The 20,323-nt window shown below is 44.8% G+C and overlaps 1 protein-coding gene across 1 annotated transcript in view; it reads right to left on the bottom strand.

The window, feature by feature from the left end:
• Window positions 1–1,836: 1,836 nt before the first annotated feature.
• The window catches only part of THTPA (thiamine triphosphatase), a 38,269-nt gene continuing 19,782 nt past the window's right edge, over window positions 1,837–20,323 (bottom strand). Inside the window, 4 exon segments of the mRNA XM_030186753.1 lie at window positions 1,837–1,937; window positions 6,507–6,511; window positions 8,490–8,873; window positions 8,875–8,981. Of these exon segments, the coding sequence (XP_030042613.1) occupies window positions 1,837–1,937; window positions 6,507–6,511; window positions 8,490–8,873; window positions 8,875–8,981 (597 nt within the window).

The raw sequence follows: 20,323 nt of genomic DNA, 5'->3' as shown, positions 1-20,323 counted from the left end.
CTGTGTGCATAAGGTGTGGCTGGATCCCGTTTCTGCTGTGTGACTAGGGTACAGTTGGATCCCATTTCCTTAACCCTGTGTATGTGTGTCTATTGAGGGTGAAGCTGGATCCAATTTCTGAACATTAGATGTGTGTGTGTGTGTGTCTGTCTCTGTCTTTGGGACAGAACTGGCCCCGTCTCATGGACACTGTCAGGGGCAGGGGTTGGGTCCCCGTTGCTCTTTTTGATGTGTGTACACTTGGTTTTTCTCTCCTGTTCTCTATTACAGAAAACTGGCTTTGCAGCTTCTTTCCCTGGCCACCTCCACCTCCTGTCTGACAAGGATTCCCTGTGATTTTTGGAGCCTTTTAACACTGTTGTAACACTATTAGGGAAAGTGGAGGGAATCGATGCCATTGATCCCACTGAAAACGTTGTGGGATTTGAAAGTACTTAAACACTGATCAGGACTAAGTAGAAATCCTATAAACATGGGCTGAAAATCAATGGAGTGTGGTTAGCTGCTGAGCGTGAGAGAGAGAGAGGGAGAGGGAAGAGGCAGCGGGATTGCTAGTGACGGATAGGATCGGAGAATTAATAGGGTGGCGGGAGAGCGAAAGAGGAAGAGAAGGATTGCTCATGAGAGCTGATAGGAGGAGGCAGCAGGGTGGCTAGGTAGGAGGGCAAATTGTGTTTGAAATGAATTTCTCTGCTATGTTACATGTTCAGCTACACAAGCTCTTTCACTGCTCAAATTGGCTTTATACTAGTCTAGTTGTAAAATGCAGGGGGGGGTGGGGTGGGATTTGAACCCTGACTTACCTGCTTTGCAACCCACTTGTCTCCCCAGAAAGCAGAACTAGGTAGCTGTTCACTGCCTCAATTTGCTTTTCTATGGAGAGACAAGAGAATGGACAGAGCTGAAAGTAAGGGACGACAGGGAGAGATACAGGACTGAAAACCAACGAAACAAAGGTTAATAAAAACATATAAGTATACTGCAATACCTTAGGATTAGACTGACATAATTCATCGTTTAACCAGCTGTCAGGAGCTAAACCCCTTAGATTCCTTCCTGAAGTCAGGAAGGGGCATTTTAGCTCTTGAAAGCTAACCTATCCAGTTGGCTGGATATTCTGTTTTTTATTGCTTAACCTTTATTTGTACATATGTACGTGTGTTAACACGGCAGCTGCACTACTTTATCGAGTGAGATGGGCACCGAGAGAGATTCAACGGGCATTTTCCTGGTGCTGGCGACTTCTGCGTAATTCTTGGCAGTGCCGTTCCCATGCTGGTTGAGTTTTATATGCTTGGTTTTTATAGCTGATTTTTGTTTGTTTTATGTTTTCACTGCTGAGATTTGTACACAGTGTGGGTTACAACTGCTTTTAAATAAATACATTTATCCCCCAGGCATAGGGCTTCAAGAGAACCACACACACCTTTTCTCAGGCACCCGGGCAATCATTTTTTGAAGAATTTTAGGAGGGAGCATTAAATAGGAAGCGTTCATTGATTGTTTTCATTAAACGAGTGCAGCATCTTATAAGTCTCACGATTACAAGATGCAGGGCTGTAGCTGGCACCTCTCAGGCTGCACACAGAGAGGTACAGTGTGGATCTAAAGGTCGTCTGTTAAGTTGGTAATGACGGGATTAGTGTCAGTCAGAGGGTGGCAGAAGCAGGCCTTGGAAGGTGGGCTCTGAATAAATTTGGAACAGCAGTGGGATTAAAAGCTGGAGTCTTGGGGTCTCACACAGATTGGAAGCTGGGTTTAATCATGGCTCCCGGTTTGGATGGTTCTAACTCTGGTCTTTCCGATAACTCTTTCCTTTGTATCATAAGACTCATTTCAAAGCACACCTGCCTCTTTAAGCTTCTAGTAATGCTCTGCTCAGTACTGGTGCAGGTAGACGGTCATTTTGCCGGGAATCGTTTTCACACTGAGCACCCCTGTGGAAAGAAGATGCCATTGAAAGTTTGGTGCAGGCTCCCTGCAAAAGAAATGGCCCCTAGCAAACCTTCAGGGCCTTCCAACCAGCCTGATATCTCACCTAGACAGATACACCCAAGGGCTTCCTCCTCGCCTGGGACACTTACCTGTCCAGGTACACTTCGGGGTCATCCTTCTTGCCAGGGATGTCACCTAGACAGATATACACTAAGGGGCATTCCTCCTTGCCTGGGACCTTCACCTCCCTAGGTGCACCTCAGGGACATCCTTCCTGCCTGGGGTGCTCACTTAAAATGAGCTATTAATCCCGAAATGTTCTAACAATGCTACACAGTGGACAGCCTTCATATCTCTTGTTCTTTCTGCTTGTGTGCGTCTGTATGCAGGGCCATAAAAAATGGAAAAGAATCATTTAATTCCTTCCCTCCCAGCACCAAGGAGTATGGGGTCAGATGATCAGGCTTGTGGTGGTGGTGGTTGGGGGGGGGAGTTAGACAGGACGAGGACACTCGTTAAGCTGACGGAAGGAGGAGGTGCACTTGTACGCTTTCTGAATATTCATTCGGTTATTGCTTGTTTGACGTGATGAACAGTTCCCCCCCCCCCAACACACATACTGCCCAGCACTGCCAAACCTCATTACCACAGTAATGAAGGCACCCCGCCATGGAATTAACCTCCTAGTTGCTTGTCAGGGCTACTGGAGGTCTGCTGCAGGAGAAATTCTGCTTAAAGACAGTGAGGGGAATATGGTGGTGATATAGTAGGGGGAGGGAGTGAACTGACAAGACCCCCCCCCCCCAAAAAAAAATCCTTTCACAGACTAGCTGTTTCCTTGCTCAGCGGTGACTCTCTCTATTGACTGTCCCTACTTTCCCCCTTCCTGCATGGATCATTCTTTCATGTTCCCTAAGTCTTGGACTCCTCTTCTCATATCCTTTCCCCTGGGGGAGAAAGGGATAATTTGTATTTATACAAGCGAAGCTCAGCCCCCACCCCCACCCCAGGGAGCTGCTGGGAGTGTTAATATCAGACCTAGAGTGAAAACTCATTAACTCTAATTATAACTATGGTGTTGGGTGGGGGGAGATGGATAGAGGGGCAAGGAGAAGGTGAGGGAAGAGGGGAACCAAAGAAGGGGCAGAGGAGAGAAGGAGGGAGTAGACGGAGAGAGGGGGAAGGAATGAGAAGATGCTGACATGAATTTTGCAGGATGGTGGGAAGGGGGTTAGGGAGAAAGAGTGTGTGTGGTGTTCAGCAATATAATTCCATCAGCCAGTGGATTCACCCCCCTCCTCCCCATTCTCTCTCTTCTCTCCTTAAGCCATCACAGAATGCCAGAGACAACACCCCGCCTCCCACTCCCTCCCAGCCCCCGCAGTGCACATTATTGCAAACAATATAACACAATATACAGGCTGCCACAAGCAACACCGGCAAAAAGCAAACTGATACAGTCTAGGGAAGGGCTGTCTTCCACCAGAATCCCTGCTCTTACAGGGGCACTGGGTCCTTGGGCTGAGGCCTCCATTTAAACAGAAAGATAAAGTGACCACTGGTGTCAGATCAAGGACCTCAAGGCCCATCCCTTCTGCCCAATTTACAATGCTTCATCTCTAGCTTTGTTTTCACAACCAGAGACCCTCTTTCTTGCGTTCTGTTACTGTTCCCCGCTCCATCTCTCCACTGCTCTTTCCTTGGAGAAAGATTTTCCCATGTTGCTTCTGAATCCTTATACTGTGACATCTTGTAGAGCTTTCTTTCCTCTGGAAGAGATTCACATCTTGGGTATTAATTTATACTGCTGTGGTATTTGGATGTTTCCTATCTCTGTGGTGTCTCCTGTAACATATACATGTTTAGACCCTCAAGTCTTATTTCATTTAGCTTTTGGTGAAACCTTGGTTGCCTTCCCTGGACCATCCTCGTCTTCCTAAGTCTCTCCGAGGTATGGCTTCTAGAACTGGATGCAGTTCTCCAAATCAAGGTCTAATCAACGCATCACCTCTCCAGGTGCATCCTAACATCTCTATAGCTTTGGTTATCACCTTATCAACCTGTTCAGCTACCCAGATATCACCGGACATTATCACTGCCAAGTCACTCTTGGGGTACCATCTCCAAATGGGTTAGTTTTGCACATTAATCCTAATTCTACACACTACCTAAAATCCATAAAACTGGAAACCCTGGCAGACCAATCATATCTGGCATTGGCACATTTCTAGAGGAAATACCTAGACTAAACCTTTTGTACACAACAGTGGCGATCCTAGGTCGTCTGCCACCCGGGGTGGATCATCACTGCATACCCCCCCCCCCCCCCGGGTGCAGCGGCATCCGTCCCCCCAGGGTGCAGCACGATACCCCCCCCCCAGCGCAAAGACACCCCCCCTCCCCGGTGCATCAAGCCCCCCCCTCCCAGCTGTTTGTCTTGTGTACAAGTGGCGTAGCAAGGGCGGGGCGGTGGGGGCGATCCGCCCCGGGTGCACGCTGCTGGAGGGTGCAGAGAGTAACCTGTTCCGGGGCTGAGGGAGCAGGGAGCCAGTGGAGCTGACAGGTGCACGGCTGCTCTCTGCACCCTCCAGCAGCGTGCACCTGGGGCGGACCGCCCCCACCGCCCCGCTTTTGCTACGCCACTGGTATCACAAGACAAACAGCTTCATACAAGACACCACAGATTTTCTAAACAAACTTAAAAACATCAAGCAGTTACCACCGGGTGCTTGGCCTTCCGACAGCCACTTTTAATTTGAAACAGAAATTAGTGAAAAGTGAACTCCCAAGAGAAGCTCAAGAAGAGGAGAATGGCACACGTCCACGCAATATTCCCAGCTGCAAACTGTGCCAACACATCCTACAGTCACTCACAGAATATGGGGATCATTCACAGGCTCATCCTCTAATGTGGTATACATCGTTCAATGTAAAAAGTGTGAAGAAGGGAAGAAACAAGCCAGATGCTAAAGACATGGCTCAATTTACACTGACACAATATTAAACACTCCAGTGCCAACCAGGATGCCACCTCTGTGGGACAGCACTTTAGAAAACCAGAACATTTCATCAATGATCTTAAGGTAAGAACACTAAAAGGAAATTTTAAGACAATCTAGGAACGTAAGACGTTTGAAGTCAAAATGATGAAATATTTTGACACCCACCAGACAGGACTTAAAAAGATCTGGGCTTTCAATCCCACTATAAGCCATAAAATTCTACTGCTTTGTCACCCTCTTATCAATCATCCATTTCTCCCTGACTCTCATCCACCCAGTCTTTTCTGTTGCTCACCTAACCTACCCCTTCCTTGTTCTGTGAGTTTGTCATTGGAGTGCCTTTGTGTTTCACTTTATGTTCTGATATTTGTCAACATTTGCTGATTTCCAGTCTGAAGAAGGCCTACCTTCGAAAGCTAATGAAAAGATGCATTAAGTTAATCTAATAACAAAGGTTTCATCTTATTTTCTTTTTTCTGTTTTGATTTATTTCCATTTACGACCTTTAAAAGGTGGACTAACACGGCTACCACACCACTTTGCACATTAAACCAAAACTGGAAGAAGTTCATGTGCTGATACTAATATTAAGAAGGGAAAAGCCTCAGAATGCTTGGGTGTACTCCACACCTCTTATGCTTAAGCCAATCACAGGCAAAAGACCTCATTTAAACGTGAATTCTTAAATGAGTGGTGCAAAAAAGCATATTTTAAAGAGTGTCGAGCATCAAACTGTTGTCTAGGTCCAACGGTGGCCAGCGTTTCGCCAATCTGCTTCAGGGAGCACAAAATGATCACTCTACAAGTGCCTATTGGCTATCAACGTTTGCACCTGTAGAGTCATCATTTCTTGGTCCCTGAAGCAGATTGACGAAACGCTGGCCACCGTTGGACCTAGACAACAGTCTTCAAGTGTTCTTATTTACAATGTACAATCTTGGCATACATATATTCATCCTCCCCCTCCCTGAAGCCATCTGTGCCTGCTGCACTGCTTCGGCTGCAAACGATATTTGGGGCCATTCTGGACTGGATGACAAGCAACTTGCTGCAGTTGACTATCTCTAAAACAGAGGTTTTGTTGGTTGCACCTAATCCCGCCCGGCAGACATCTTGCTCTTTGGTACATTATTGCAATTTCAAGTACAGTTCACACTCTAGGTATCCTTTTGGATCTCAGATTCAGCAAGTGATTTAGAACTTATATTTTAAGTTAAGCTTGTTAAGCAAATTACGTCCTTTGTTGCTGTGTACTGATTTTCAGAAAGTGTTACAAGCCGTGATTTTGAGTCGTCTAGACTACTGCAATACTTGGGTTTATCAGCCTCTTGTCTACAACCTTTGCAAGTAGTGCAGAATTCTGCTGTCCGGCTTTTTTATGGACTGTCAACTTCTGAACATGTGTCCCTTTTATACTGGTTACCTGTGATGTACAGAATAAAATTTAAACTGCTTCTGCTTGCCCATTTGAGTTTGTATCAGGATTCGTCTTTTTACTTGAGGAGCAACCTGCATTGGTATGTAACCTTCTAGACCTTTCTGATCTTTACACACTTGCACATGAAGTACCTAATCTGCGACGTGGACAAACAAGGAATGGCACATTTTCAATTACTGGCCCTTGTGAATGGAATATGCTGCCTTTGGAACTGAGACTGCAAAGGAACATATCTTCTTTCAAATTGATGTTGAAGCACTACTTACTTGGCCAGGCCTATGACTTGCCTTGATATCTGGACTAATTCTGCAGTTTTTGTCTTTGTAATTTTGTAACATATGTTTTTAAATATGTGTGTCAGGTTCCCTGCCTTGGATAAAGGCAGGTTACAAATAGATATATTTAAAACAAACAAACAAACAAACATTGGTTCTTATAGAGAACCTGGTAGGCAGGGAGGAGTTTCCTTGATCTTTCATCCAACTTCTCAAGATTTTGGGGGGGACTATAATTCTAAAAACTGCAAGGATTGCAGGTTGATTGATAACTTGTATCTTATTCCATTCTGTTAAAATGCTTTCCAATATTAGTTTGTATTCTTTGCTGATTATTTCTTTCCTGATTTGTGCTTATTTTACTCCTTGTTATGGATATACACCTTCCTGCTCAAGTTTCTTTATGTTACAATCTTCAGTCAGAATGGTAGTTTCAGTTTTGCTTAGTTTCCCTTTGAGGAGGGTTCCCTTGGCACATTTATCCAGGCCAAATGTCATCCTGATGTCATCTGAGAAGTTCCTCTGAAGTCATTCAGCTAAGTCACAGGAATGGTAAAGCTTCAAGTTATCTACAAATAGTGGGTGGGATGTTACCATTCTCTAGCATTAAGACTAAATCCAGAGCCCAAGGGGTTTACCACTGCTCCCCTGGCACCTGAAGTCACAAACAAAGAGCCACTGAGCTTGGAACTCAGCACTGAGGCACAGAGAGATAATATTACCTCCTCCCCCCCCCCCCCCCCCCCCCCCCCGTTCCCCTCTAAACTGCACCAGTGGTGTAGCCAGACAGCCAGTTTTGGATGGGCCTGAGCCCAAAGTAGGTGGGCACAAAATTTTCTCTGCTTTGTTTTGAGTGAACTGAAATGACGGCTGCACGGGGGGGGGGGGGGGGGGGGGGGGGGAGGAGGGGGGTGGAAAGTGGAAACAGATTACAAATTGGCTTCCACTCTGGTCTTGGGCAGCACTTTCTCCCTTCTCCATCCCCTCCCGAGTTTTGCATTTCTCCCTCTCTTCTGCCCGCTCTCCCTGTCCACGTGGTATGGTCATTTTTACTGCCCTGAAGCGCCGTTCTCCCTCCAGCACCGGCGATTCCCATAGCCAGCCTTCTGCCAGTGTGCGTCATCGGGGCCTCTTCTCAGGCATGTGTCCCACCTTTGCGGAAAACAAGAAGTTGCAGAGTAGGCGGGACGTGCCTAAGGAGAGGCCCCAACGACGCACACTGGCAGAAGGCTGGCTATGGGAATCGCCGGTGCTGGAGGGAGAACGGATCAGGGCAGTAAAAGTGAGCAGACGACGGGGAGAGTGGGCAGAAGAGGCAGGAAAAGATTGGAGCCTTGCTTGGGAGAGCTACGCCACTGGTTGGGTTGGGGCTAGTTAGGGTGGGCCTGGGCCCGTCCAGGCCCGCCCGTGGCTAAGCCCCTGCACTGGAGTATTCACATCATGTTTTTAATCATGAGGGTCAGTCAGGACCCCTGGAATCCCACAGAACCTGTCTGATCCTCACTTTTGAAACTACCCCAGCTGGCAGGAATGCAGTTGGAGGACACCTTTGCTAGAGGAAATGTCCTCCCCCCTCCCCCCCAAGGGTCATATATTTAGAGCATCAGTGAAAAAACCTGGGGTTAAAACCACAGCCCAGGGAGGTGAAGTGACTCCCCCAGAGTCATAGAGAGTCCGTGACAGAGCCGGGGACTAAGAAATAAGGCACAGGGAAAAAAAAAGTATCTCACTCTGGGTTACACACAGTGAGTCAGTGGCACAGCCGGGGATTGGAACTGTGTCTCGCTCAGGATCACACACAGAGAAAAGCAGAATCAGGAATTAGAAACTCACCTTAACTGTGCACAGAAGTGGATGATCCTTTCCAGCCCTTCAGGTATCTCCTCCGCCATGGCTACAACCTTCTCCACCTCCCCAACAGCCAAACCAAAGTCAGCCTCATTGAAGTCCACATGAAGCCCTTCTCTTGCCACCACAGAGCTTCTTCAGTCTGTTACGTAAGAGGCAGAGGCCTGCAGTTCTAACTCTGCCTTCACTGCGTGGTGTGCCCCCAGCAACTCCTCAAGGGCTCCTATGATCTCTCCCTCCCACGTTAGCTCCTGATATTGGGTGACCAGAGTACTGGATCTACCACCTTCATGCAGGGAGAAGGGGAATTTGAGCTCTCAGGATCCTTGACAGTCACAGAGCCAGTGGTCAGGTACAGGTTCATTGTTGTCATTAAGTGTCACAGGAAGGAATGGCTCCTTCAGCTTGGCTTCCCAGGGCTTGCAGCACATCCTCTGTGTCTGACTTGTAGGTGACCTTCCGCTCCACCTCGAGGACTCGTTGCTATCACTGATACTTCAGAGAGAGGGGAGAGAAAGACCATCATCAGAGAAGACGAAAATAACAGCCATTCCTCTCCCTCCCTCCTACATGAACTTGATCTTACCACAACATCACCCTGTATTTGTTCACACCGGAGCCTGCAAAGGCCTCTCCGGTACTATGTAAGCCAAATTGAGCCTACAAATAGGTGGGAAAATGTGGGATACAAATGTAACAAATAAATAAATATATCTCATTCCCCAGTATCTCACTGTCCCCTTGTTTACCTTTCTTTCCCTTTTTTGTTCTAGTTACAACTAATAAATATTTATATAGTGCTATGAGGCATATTTAGTGGTTCTTTAGTCTCCCTGTCTCTCTTTCTGCAGTGACATGCTGCGTCCAGGACCACTCAAGAACCCATTGTTAAATTTATTTATGATAACAAGGGTGCAGCCAGGAGTGAAGTAAAGCTGGTGTGTTGCCACCGTTAGCCTCCTGTTGCACCCACTTCACACCCTGTTGTCCCTTCTAGAACTCTTGGCCCAGTGCCTTCGTAGATATTGCTCGTCTGTTTCCTTTCGGATAAATGAAGACGTGAGCAGAACAGCCAAATAAAATCAAACTTGTAGCTATATTCAAAACACGAGGGCTATGCCATCCCCTTCTCCTCTATCTCCCTAGAAAGGCGGGAAGAAAAACTCATATCACATGCCAGTCATTCCTCTCTGAACCTGGCCTGTTCTGCAGGCCAGAGCCTGGACTCTGGACTACAACTCCCAGCATTCCGTAGAGCCCATTGACAGGTCTTCTAGCTGAATTAACAGGACCATGCAGAAAAACAAACAGTCGAACACCAAGCATATCCCCGAGTACAACTAACAAAATATTCTCCATCAAAACATTGTTTTTAAATTAACTCCATTGGGTGTTGTCTCTGTTGGTTATGAATTTTGGGAGTTGTAGTTTTTTTCCCCTCCCCAAGTTAAGTCTGCGGCAGTGCTGTTAGGCCCAGACAAGCTAGGTTGCTATGGAGACCAATACATTGCAACATCAGCACAGAGCAACGAAACAGGCCGATCTTGACCTGGTTTTCTCCCATGACTCAGTCTGTTTTGTAGACCTGGGTCCAGGGATGAGGCTGCAACCCTAACTGCAGTTTTTGCTCCAGATTGACAGAGGAATGAAAATAGAGAATGAGACACAGCAGGAACCACTCTGCTTTCTTTCAGTTCAAATCTTTTTATTAATTTAAAAAGTAACAGTACGTTTGTAAAAAAAAAAAAAAATGATGCAACGACAGAGAAAGAAGTACAATGCAAAACCAAATAAAATAAAAACAACCATGAAATTAAAAGGAAGATACTATATAAGTAAGAAATAAAATGGATAAGCTTCTGTGAATATCAGAGAGGGTAGGAGAAGATCATCAGTCACAGATATCTTGTTGATCATTTGCAAATCCTGTTTTAAATAAATTTCCAAAGGTTTCCAAGTCTGAATGATGGCTTGCAAGTTATTTATTTATCTTTTTCCCAGCAGATTTTAGCTCAAATTCAGATATCATACTGATAAGAGGTCTTGGACGTTTTGACTGTGTATCCTCTATTTTAGAGATTTTCATTGGCTAACGGTACATACATGTATTGATTTTAATATTTAAATTAAATTTTGGTTTAAATTGGAAAGAATAATCCGAATCATAGCTACCTGATGCTAGGGTCCACCTTAGGGGGGTCAGCGCTCAAGAAAAAGATCTGGGTGTCGTTGTAGATAATACGCTGAAATCTTCTGCTCAGTGTGTGGCGGCAGCCAAAAAAGCAAACAGGATGCTAGGAATTATTAGGAAAGGGATGGTGAATAAGACCGAAAATATTATAATGCCTTTGTATCGCTCCATGGTGCATCCACAACTTGAGTACTGCATTCAGTTCTGGTCGCCGTATCTCAAAAAAGATATAGCGGAATTAGAAAAGGTTCAAAGAAGAGCGACCAAAATGATAAAGGGGATGGGACTCCATTCGTATCAGTAAAGGCTAAAGAGGTTAGGGCTCTTCAGCTTGGAAAAGAGACGGATGAGGGGAAATGTGATTGAGGTCTACAAAATCCTGAGTGGTGTAGATCGAGTAGAAGTAAATCGATTTTTTACTCGTTCCAAAAGTACAAAGACTAGGGGACACTCGAGGAAGTTACATGGAGATACTTTTAAAACAAATAGGAGGAAATATTTTTTCACTCAATGAATAATACAGCGTGGCTTAGTAAACAGGGCCCTAGGTTTTTCTTCTCTAAAAAATATTTGGTTCAAATCTATCTTTTTGGGGGCCAGATTATGGATTAAATTATCTTTGAAATTGAAGTTAGCGTCTTCCTATTTCATTTTTAGGGAAATCTTAACAACCTATTTGTTTGAACTATTTTTAATGATTTCTGTTTTTAATTTTAATCTAATTTGCTATTTTTTATAACTATTATTGGTATAGTCTTATAATTGTTAATTCCTCATTATTGTTGGAGTTTTTCTTACATTGTGAACCGCTGTGAACCTTTTTGGAAAACTAGCTGTATATAAAACTCCGATAGTATCGTACAGTATTCCACCAGAATGTAACATCCACCATATTTACATTTTTCCAGTTACCTAAAATCATCTGCAGGGCAATGGAGATGAATAGATCAAAAAGCCTGAGATCTTTCTCAAACACACTGCGTTGAGGGTGTGCTGATCTTAGAACAGTTATATCAATACATAAATTAGTATTATAGTGAAATATGGCCTGGATGTATTTCCAGATTTGCAACCAAAATGATTTAATCATTGGACAGAAATATAACATCTGAATACTTGTACAATGCCAGCAAGAGTTGCTTGGGGAAAGACCTGCTTTCCATTTTTTTCACAGGGGTTCAAAGTGCCCTGTGCAATAAGAAGTAAAGTGATCGAGTCATACTGGTGGAGTGAGTTGGCCTAAACTTTACACCAAAATAGAGACCGTTCAATATTATCGAATTGTACATCCAGACCCTTAAGCCAAATAGCTTGAATACCTACTGAATGTGGAAAAGAGAATAAATTCAAAACTTTATAAAATAAATGACATTAATTTAGTAGCACAAAAATCGTGTAGATCAGATGACTGTGACACAGAAGTTAAATCCACTCTTGCTTCTTTTTAAATGTCTGACGGCACGAGGGAACAGTCTTCTTAAACCACGGATCAGCTTATACTGTTCTTCTTAGCCAGGGGGTCCTTTATGTAGGTGCACTGGCGTTTTTAGCGTGCGTTAAAAATAGGCGTGCGCTAAATGCTAAAGACACCCATAGGAATACATTGGCGTCTTTAAAATGCCAGTTCATCTACATAAAAGACCCTTTAAGTTTTTAAGGCAACTTATTCAAGGGTGTCAGTGACAGACTTTAAAAAAAAAAGAGACTTTTGTATCAGAGTTGCAAAATTACCCTGTTTCAGTAGAGACATTCCCCTCCCTCCCCCGGATTCTATATTGCGCGATTTAAATTGCCTGTGTAAATCCAGTCATATTCTGGATTTTCACGTGCAACTTAATTAGCTAAGAAGCCAATCAGCCAATAATGGACACTTAATCAATTATTGCCACTAATTTGCATGAATTAGAATTTACACGCAGAACTGTCTAAGTGTTTTCTATAACTTGTTGCATGTAAATTCTAAGTTGCATAGTTGAAAAGGGCATGCGGGAGTGGAATGGGCGGGTTGTGGACGTTTCTAAAATCTATGCACGTGGTTATAGAATACACTCAGTCCGTGCATAATTCAGGCGTCGGCATTTACTCCAAGTTTTACTTTGGCATAACTGCCCACGACTAAATTTAGTCAGGTGGATGGGCGCTCGGCATAGTCTATAAATCGCACAGAAATGTAGGTGATCTGCATCTACTGTCTCACCCTGTCATCCCAATACAGCGCAGACAACCCCACAAGTATCAACACCCCAGACTACACCCTCCCTATCTCAGACAGCCCGTCAATCATCGGTGTTACAATGGACCATAACAACATTAGAGAGCCAAGTGAAATTATTATTATTAGCATGGAAACTCAAACGCGTGAAACCATTCTTCCCGAGGGAAACATTTCGCAGCCTGATACAATCAATGGTACTAAGCCACGTAGACTACTGCAATGGAATCTATGCGGGATGCAAAGAACAAACCTTAAAGAAACTGCAGACCGCACAAAACACGGCAGCCAGGCTTATATTTGGGAAAACGCGATTTGAAAGCGCAAAACCCCTCTGTGAAAAACTACACTGGCTCCCAATCAAAGAACGTATTGCCTTCAAAATCTGTACCCTGGTTCACAAAATTATCTATGGTGAAGCCCCGAGATACATAACAGACCTGATCGACCTACCAACTAGCAACACATCCGAATCAACACTAATGTACCTAAATCTGCACTACCCAAGTTGCAAAGGACTTAAATACAAATCAACTTACGTATCCAGTTTTTCCTACATAAGCCTACAACTGTGGAACGCATTACCAAAAGCCTTGAAAACTACGAACGACCCCACCTAAACTTCCGGAAAAAACTAAAAACTAACCTGTTTAAAACGGCATACCCTACCGATCCAACATAAATGCCTGATCTCTGCAAAACAACAAAAGTAAAGTACGTAATGGACATAACACAACTCTTCCATTATATGATTCCCTAATGTGGCTGTGCCACATGAACTTTATCTTACCACAACATCAGTTTGTATTTGTTCACACCGGAGTCTGCGAACACCTCTCTGGTACTATGTAAGCCACATTGAGCCTACAAATAGGTGGGAAAATGTGGGATACAAATGTAACAAATAAATAAATTAAATGCAAATCTCTTTCATTCACATTCATTATGGATATCCTGAAAATCTGACTGCCAAGGGGTACTCCAGGACAGGACTTGGGAAACACTGCAGTAAGGTGCGCTAACGTTTTTAGCGCATGTTAAAAATTTGCAAATGCTAACCGTGTAGGCGCCCAGAGGAATATTATGGGAGTCTACACGCTTTAGTAGCGTGCGCTAAAAACGCTAACGCACCTCTAGCGTGGTTTAGTAAACAGGGCCTTAAGTAATCAGGAACAGACTAAACCAGGCCTAGTTATGCCCTATTGCATGCTGGACCTTGTAGTTCTGATTTTGTTAGGAAAACCAATGAGGCAATCAGAATTACAAATCCTTGCATATAGGAATGGGATATTGGAAAATTGGGGGTGGGGGAGGTGATGGAAACCAGAACTGGTTCAGGATGGACCTCATGAGCTGGAGCCATTTGGTAACCCTAATTTACCAGTATCTCTTCTAGAATTTTCCTCTCCTGTGCTTTCTGAATTTTGCTGGACATTAGGGACGCAAACAAACTGGGCAACATGATAATAATGGGTGATTTCAAATGCTAGGGGTGGGGAGATCACTAAATATATTCAGCGTATTAAAAAAGGAGGACGGAAGACCAAACGACAGCTGGCATGGTGAAAAAGTGAGGTGAAGGAAATTATTACAGCTAAAAGAAAATCCTTCAGAAAATGGAAGCAGGAACCGAATGAAAATAATAAAAAAACAACATAAGGCATGTCAAGTCAAATGCAAAGCGCTGATAAGGAAGGCTAAGAGGGACTTCAAAAAAAGATTGCGTTGGAGGAAAAAACACATAGTAAAAATTTTTTTTAGGTATATTAAAAGCAGGAAGCCGGCAAAAGAATTGGTTGGACCGCTAGATGACTGAGGAGTAAAAGGGGTGATCAGGGAAGACAAAGCCGTAGCGGAGAGATTAAATGAATTCTTTGCTTCGGTCTTCTCCGAGGAAGATTTGGGTGGGATACCGGTGCCAGAAATGGTATTCGAAGCTGACGAGTCGGAGAAACTTAATGAACTCTCTGTAAACCTGCAGGATGTAATGGGGCAGTTCTACAAACTGAAGAGTAGCAAATCTCCTGGACCGGATGGTATTCATCCCAGAGTACTGATAGAACTGAAAAATGAGCTTGCGGAGCTATTGTTAGTAATATGTAATTTATCCTTAAAATCGAGCGTGGTACCAGAAGATTGGAGGGTGGCCAATGTAACGCCAATTTTTAAAAAAGGTTCCAGAGGAGATCTGGGAAATTATAGACTGGTGAGTCTGACATTGGCAAAATGGTAAAGACTATTATTAAGAACAAAATTACAGAGCATATTCAAAAGTATGGATTAATGAGACAAAGTCAACATGGATTTAGTGAAGTGAAATCTTGCCTTACCAATCTACTATATTTCTTTGAAGGGGTGAACAAACATGTGGATAAAGGTGAGCTGGTTGATATTGTGTATCTGGATTTTCAGAAGGCATTTGACAAAGTACCTCATGAAAGACTCCAGAGGAAATTGGAGAGTCATGGAATAGGAGGTAATGTTCTATTGTGGATTAAAAACTGGTTAAAAGATAGAAAACAGAGAGTAGGGTTAAATGGTCAGTATTCTCAATGGAGAAGGGTAGATAGTGGGGTTCCTCAGGGGTCTGTTTTGGGACCGCTGCTTTTTAACATATTTATAAATGACCTAGAGATGGGAGTAACTAGCGAGGTAATTAAATTTGCTGATGACACAAAGTTATTCAAAGTTGTTCAATCACGGGAGGATTGTATAAATTACAAGAGGACCTTATGAGACTGGGAGACTGGGTGTCTAAACGGCAGATGACGTTTAATGTGAGCAAGTGCAAAGTGATGCATGCAGGAAAGAGGAACTCGAATTTTAGCTACGCCATGCAAGGTTCCACGTTAGGAGTCACAGATGATGATACGTTGATGATACGTTGAAACCTTCTGCTCAGTGTGCTGCTGCGGCTAAGAAACCAAAGAGAATGTTAGGTATTATTAGGAAAGGAATGGAAAACAAAAATGAGGATGTTATAATGCCTTTGTATCGCTCCATGGTGTGACCGCACCTCGAATATTGTGTTCAATTCTGGTCGCTGCATCTCAAAAGAGATATAGTGGAATTAGAAAAGGTGCAGAGAAGGGCGATGAAAATGATAAAGAGGATGGGACGACTTCCTTATGAGGAAAGGCTAAAGTGGCGAGGGCTCTGCAGCTTGGAGAAAAGATGGCTGTTCAAAATTCTGCTACATGACTAATATTCCGCCAGTGTCGTTATGCTCATATTAGCCCTATCCGTTTCCGCTTACAGTTCAAACTCCTCTTATTGACCTATAAGTGCATTCACTCTGCAGCTCCTCAGTACCTCTCCACTCTCATCTCTCCCTACATTCCTCCCCGGGAACTCCGTTCACTGGGTAAATCTCTCTTATCTGCACCCTTCTCCTCTACCGCTAACTCCAGACTCCGTTCCTTTTATCTTGCTGCACCATATGCCTGGAATAGACTTCCTGAACCGGTACGTCAAGCTCCATCTCTGGCCGTCTTCAAATCTAAGCTAAAAGCCCACCTTTTTGATGCTGCTTTTAACTCCTGACCCTTATTCACTTGTTCAGAACCCTTATTTTATCATCCTCACTTTAATATTCCCTTATCTCTTGTTTGTCCTAATTAGATTTTAAGCTCTGTCGTGCAGGGACTGTCTCTTCATGTTCAAGTGTACAGCGCTGCATGCGTCTAGTAGCGCTTTAGAAATTATAAGTAGTAGTAGTAATTCAACTCTGGAATTCGTTGCCAGAGAATGTGGTAAAGAGGTTAGCTTAGCGGAGTTTAAAAAAGGTTTGGGCAGCTTCCTAAAGGAAAAGTCCATAGACCATTATTAAATGGACTTGGGGAAAATCCACTATTTCTGGGATAAGCAGTATACAATGTTTTGTACTTTTTTGGGATCTTGCCGGGTATTTGTGACCTGGATTGGCCACTGTTGGAAACAGGATGCTGGGCTCGATGGACCTTTGGTCTTTCCCAGTATGGCAATACTTATGTACTTATATTTGGTATCTTCAGCCCCAGTGCACTCAACATTTTTCTGAGGTTTTCCCTGGTGTTTACAAACCTGTGTGGGCTGCATTTTGATCACTTCTCCGCTGATATTTTCAGACTTTGCACTCTGCATTTTTCTGGATTCTTGTCTTGTATTTTCAGCCCTCGTGCTCTCTGCATTTTGCTGGTTTATTCTGTGGTATTTTCAGCCCTTGCACTCTCTGCATTTTGCTGGGCTTTCCTCTTCTATTTTCAGTCCCTGCACTCTGCATTTTGCTGGGGCCTCTTGTGCTATCTTCAGCCCTTGTGCTCTCTGCATTTTATTGGGGTCTCTTCCGGTATTTTCAGTCCCTGTGCACTCTGTATTTTCTGGGGGCTCTTCTGGTATTTTCAGTGCTTGCATTCTGCATTTTGTTGTTTTCTTTGGTTGTACTTTCAGCCCTTGCACTCTGCATTTTGCGCGTTCTCCTGTGATATTTTCAGCCCCTGCATTCTGCTGGGGTCTCTGGTGGTATTTTCAGCCCATGCACTATCTGCATTTTGCTGAGTTTTCCTCTTGTATTTTCAGCCCCTGCATTCTGCATTTTACCAGGGCTTCCTGTGGAATCTCCAAGCCTTGTGCTCTCTGCATTTTGATGGGTCCTCCCCTGGTAATTTCAGCCCCTTTGGCTTTGCACTTTCTGGGTGTGTGTGTGTGGGGGGGGGGGGGCTCTTCTAATAGTCCCCTTATTCCTGTCTGGGAAGACTGAATGGCCCACCCTCTCTACATTACTTTCCCTTAGCCCTTTTCAAGTTCACACTTCCTCTTATTTTCCTTCCCTTTGCCTCCTTCACAGCATCTTCCTTAGACCTTTCTTTCCACTATGCTCTCTTCTGCAGCCCTCCTTTCTCCACGGACGGTGGAGGAATGCAAGCTGGGGAATTATGCGTGTAAAGTTAGAATCATTTGATATCGATGTATATAAAATGAAAACTTCATATCCCAAGCTTCCTGTTGTTGCACCTGCTCGCCTGCTTCTGGAGCTGTACATGCGCGTTTCTGTGTATGTGTGTGTGTGTGTGTGTGAGAGAGAGAGAGAGCGAATGAATGTGTGTGTGTGTGTGTGTGTGCGCGCAAGAGAGGGAGAGGGAGAGAGAGAGAGAGAGAGTGTGTGTGTATGTATATATTGATTATTCTATTGTGCTGGAGAGGGAGAGAGAGAGGGGGGCAGGCTGTGAATGAATCCCGGAGAGGGAAAGAGAGAGGGAGACAGAATCTTGTATTGTAAATCAATGGCAAGCAGCTTTCTCCTCGAACTGGGAAATACCTCGGCACCGACCCAGAGCCATCGATTTTTGGCAAGGTTTTCCGATTTCTTCTTCATCTTCCTTCTCTAAAAGGAAAGGGGGAGGGGGGGAAAAGGGACAGGGGGAGAGAAAGAGAGAGAGCGACCCTGGCTGCTTCCTCCTCCTCCTCCTCCTCCTCCTCCCGTCGCTCTCAGCCATTCTCCGCTCAGCGCTTCTAACTCCGGCCAAGCTGTAAGTAACATTGATTTTTCAATCTTAGCCGGGGCTTTTTTTTTTAATACTCTTTCTGTCTCTCTCTCTCTCTGTGGTTTCTGGATGAGGGAGAGAGAGAGAGAGAGAAAGGAGTGAGACAGAGGGGAGAAAGAGAGAGAAGAGCAGAGGGAGTCCCTTCTGCAGACTTGTTATAGGAAGGTGGAATAAAAATATATAAATATGTATATATATATATATACACCTGTAAGCAACATTATTGCTCAGCTGTCCGCTCTGTCCTTCTGACTGCTCTACCCTATTACTCTTCATACTTGCCTCTGTCTCTCTTGCTTTGTCTGTCATTCATCCTCCAATCTCCTAAACTAGGAAGCTTTGGTACCCAAGCCCTGGTGTACTGCAGATGCAGCCTGTCACCCTATCCCCCATCTCTGGTGTTGGGGATTGGGGGTGTGGATGAGAGAGGGAGGAAGGTGGGGAATGGGGTACACTAGGAGGATGGGTGGGTGGGTGTGTGTGTGTGTGGGGGGGGGGGGTCCAAAACCTTCTGTGATATTGGAAAATCAGAATTCAGCAGAGAAGTGTATGGCAAAAATTTGTGGGGAAGGGGCGAGGGGGGATGTTTAGACCCAGCTTCTCCCCCACCCCTTACCCTCTGATGCACTGTTTCTTATTTTATATCATTTTAATGTCCTGAATTGATGTATTTGTGTTTATGATATTGGGGGATGGGGGAGAGCAGGAAATCTCAGGATCCTGATGGCAGCTCTAATGGGGTGTTGGAAAAATCATGGGGCTGGGAGGGGGCTGATGGCACAGCGCAGAAGGGACAGGCGAAGTGTAAGCTGCACATCTTGGATTTCACCCCCACCACAGCCCTTTGTAAACCAGTATGATATTTCGGATGGAGCACTTTGGGCTAAAATACCTGAAATATACCATTTAATAGGAAAATGACCTTCGCTATCCCCCTCCCCTTTCTAAAGCACATCCATACTTTTACTGTCCCCCTCCCTTTCTCTGTGCCTCCCAAGGCCTTCTATCCTCTCGCTGATATAAGGCTCATGTCTCCTACCTCGGTCCCTCCCCCCCCCCCAATTGTAATTTGCCTCTGATACACTCCTGTGATATCTTCCTCCTGCTATTACCCTGTAAAGAGGGGGATGGGCTGTGTGGAGGAATGGGAGAGTCAATGTTGTAGGGTGAGGGACTGGATGTATGGGGAGCAGTTACAGGACAGTGACAGAAGAACAAGTGAGAGAGGGCTGTACAGAGGGAAGGAGAGGGGTCGGGGTCAAAGGAGACAGGGTTGTGGGGTGGGGAAGAAGAGGAACGGAGGAGGATGACAGAGAGTCAGAGCTGTGAGGGAAGAGATGCGGGGAGACAGGGCTGTAGGGAGATGGATGGGTGATTCAGTGCTTAATGGAGAGAGGTGGGGGATGGGGGAGCCAGTGATGTAAGGAGGGGCTTTGGGGGAATAATTGTGGGATGGAAGGACTCAGTACTGTAAAGACGGAAGATAAAAGCCGCAACCCAATGATAGTAGATTGTGTCATCTGGGCCCCTATAGCCCATTTTCTATCCCAGCGGTAGGTCTCAGTCTCTCTCATTCCAGGTTTACCCCGGACACCCCATCTCTTAGCATCTTCTGTGGTGGTCCAAGGCTTTACCCCTCTCTCCCTCACTAGTGAGCATCCTCTGTGCCTGTCCCAGATTTTACCTCTCGCTCCCCCACCACTGAGGATCCTCTGTGCCTGTCCCAGGCTTTACCCCTCACTCCCCCACCACTGAGGATCCTTTGTGCCTGTCCCAGGCGTTACCCCTTACTCCCTCATCACTGAGGATCTTCTGTGTCTCTTTTACTCTTTTAGCCTTTACCCACCCCCCCATGCAAGTCCATCTGGATTTATTAGCCACCTTTATGAAGAGATTTGCC

The sequence above is a fragment of the Microcaecilia unicolor genome, chromosome 14 (genome assembly GCF_901765095.1).
Source record: "Microcaecilia unicolor chromosome 14, aMicUni1.1, whole genome shotgun sequence".
Lineage (NCBI taxonomy): Eukaryota > Metazoa > Chordata > Amphibia > Gymnophiona > Siphonopidae > Microcaecilia > Microcaecilia unicolor.
The sequence above is the reverse complement of the archived record's forward strand: the minus strand, read 5'-3'. Positions and strand labels throughout refer to the sequence as shown.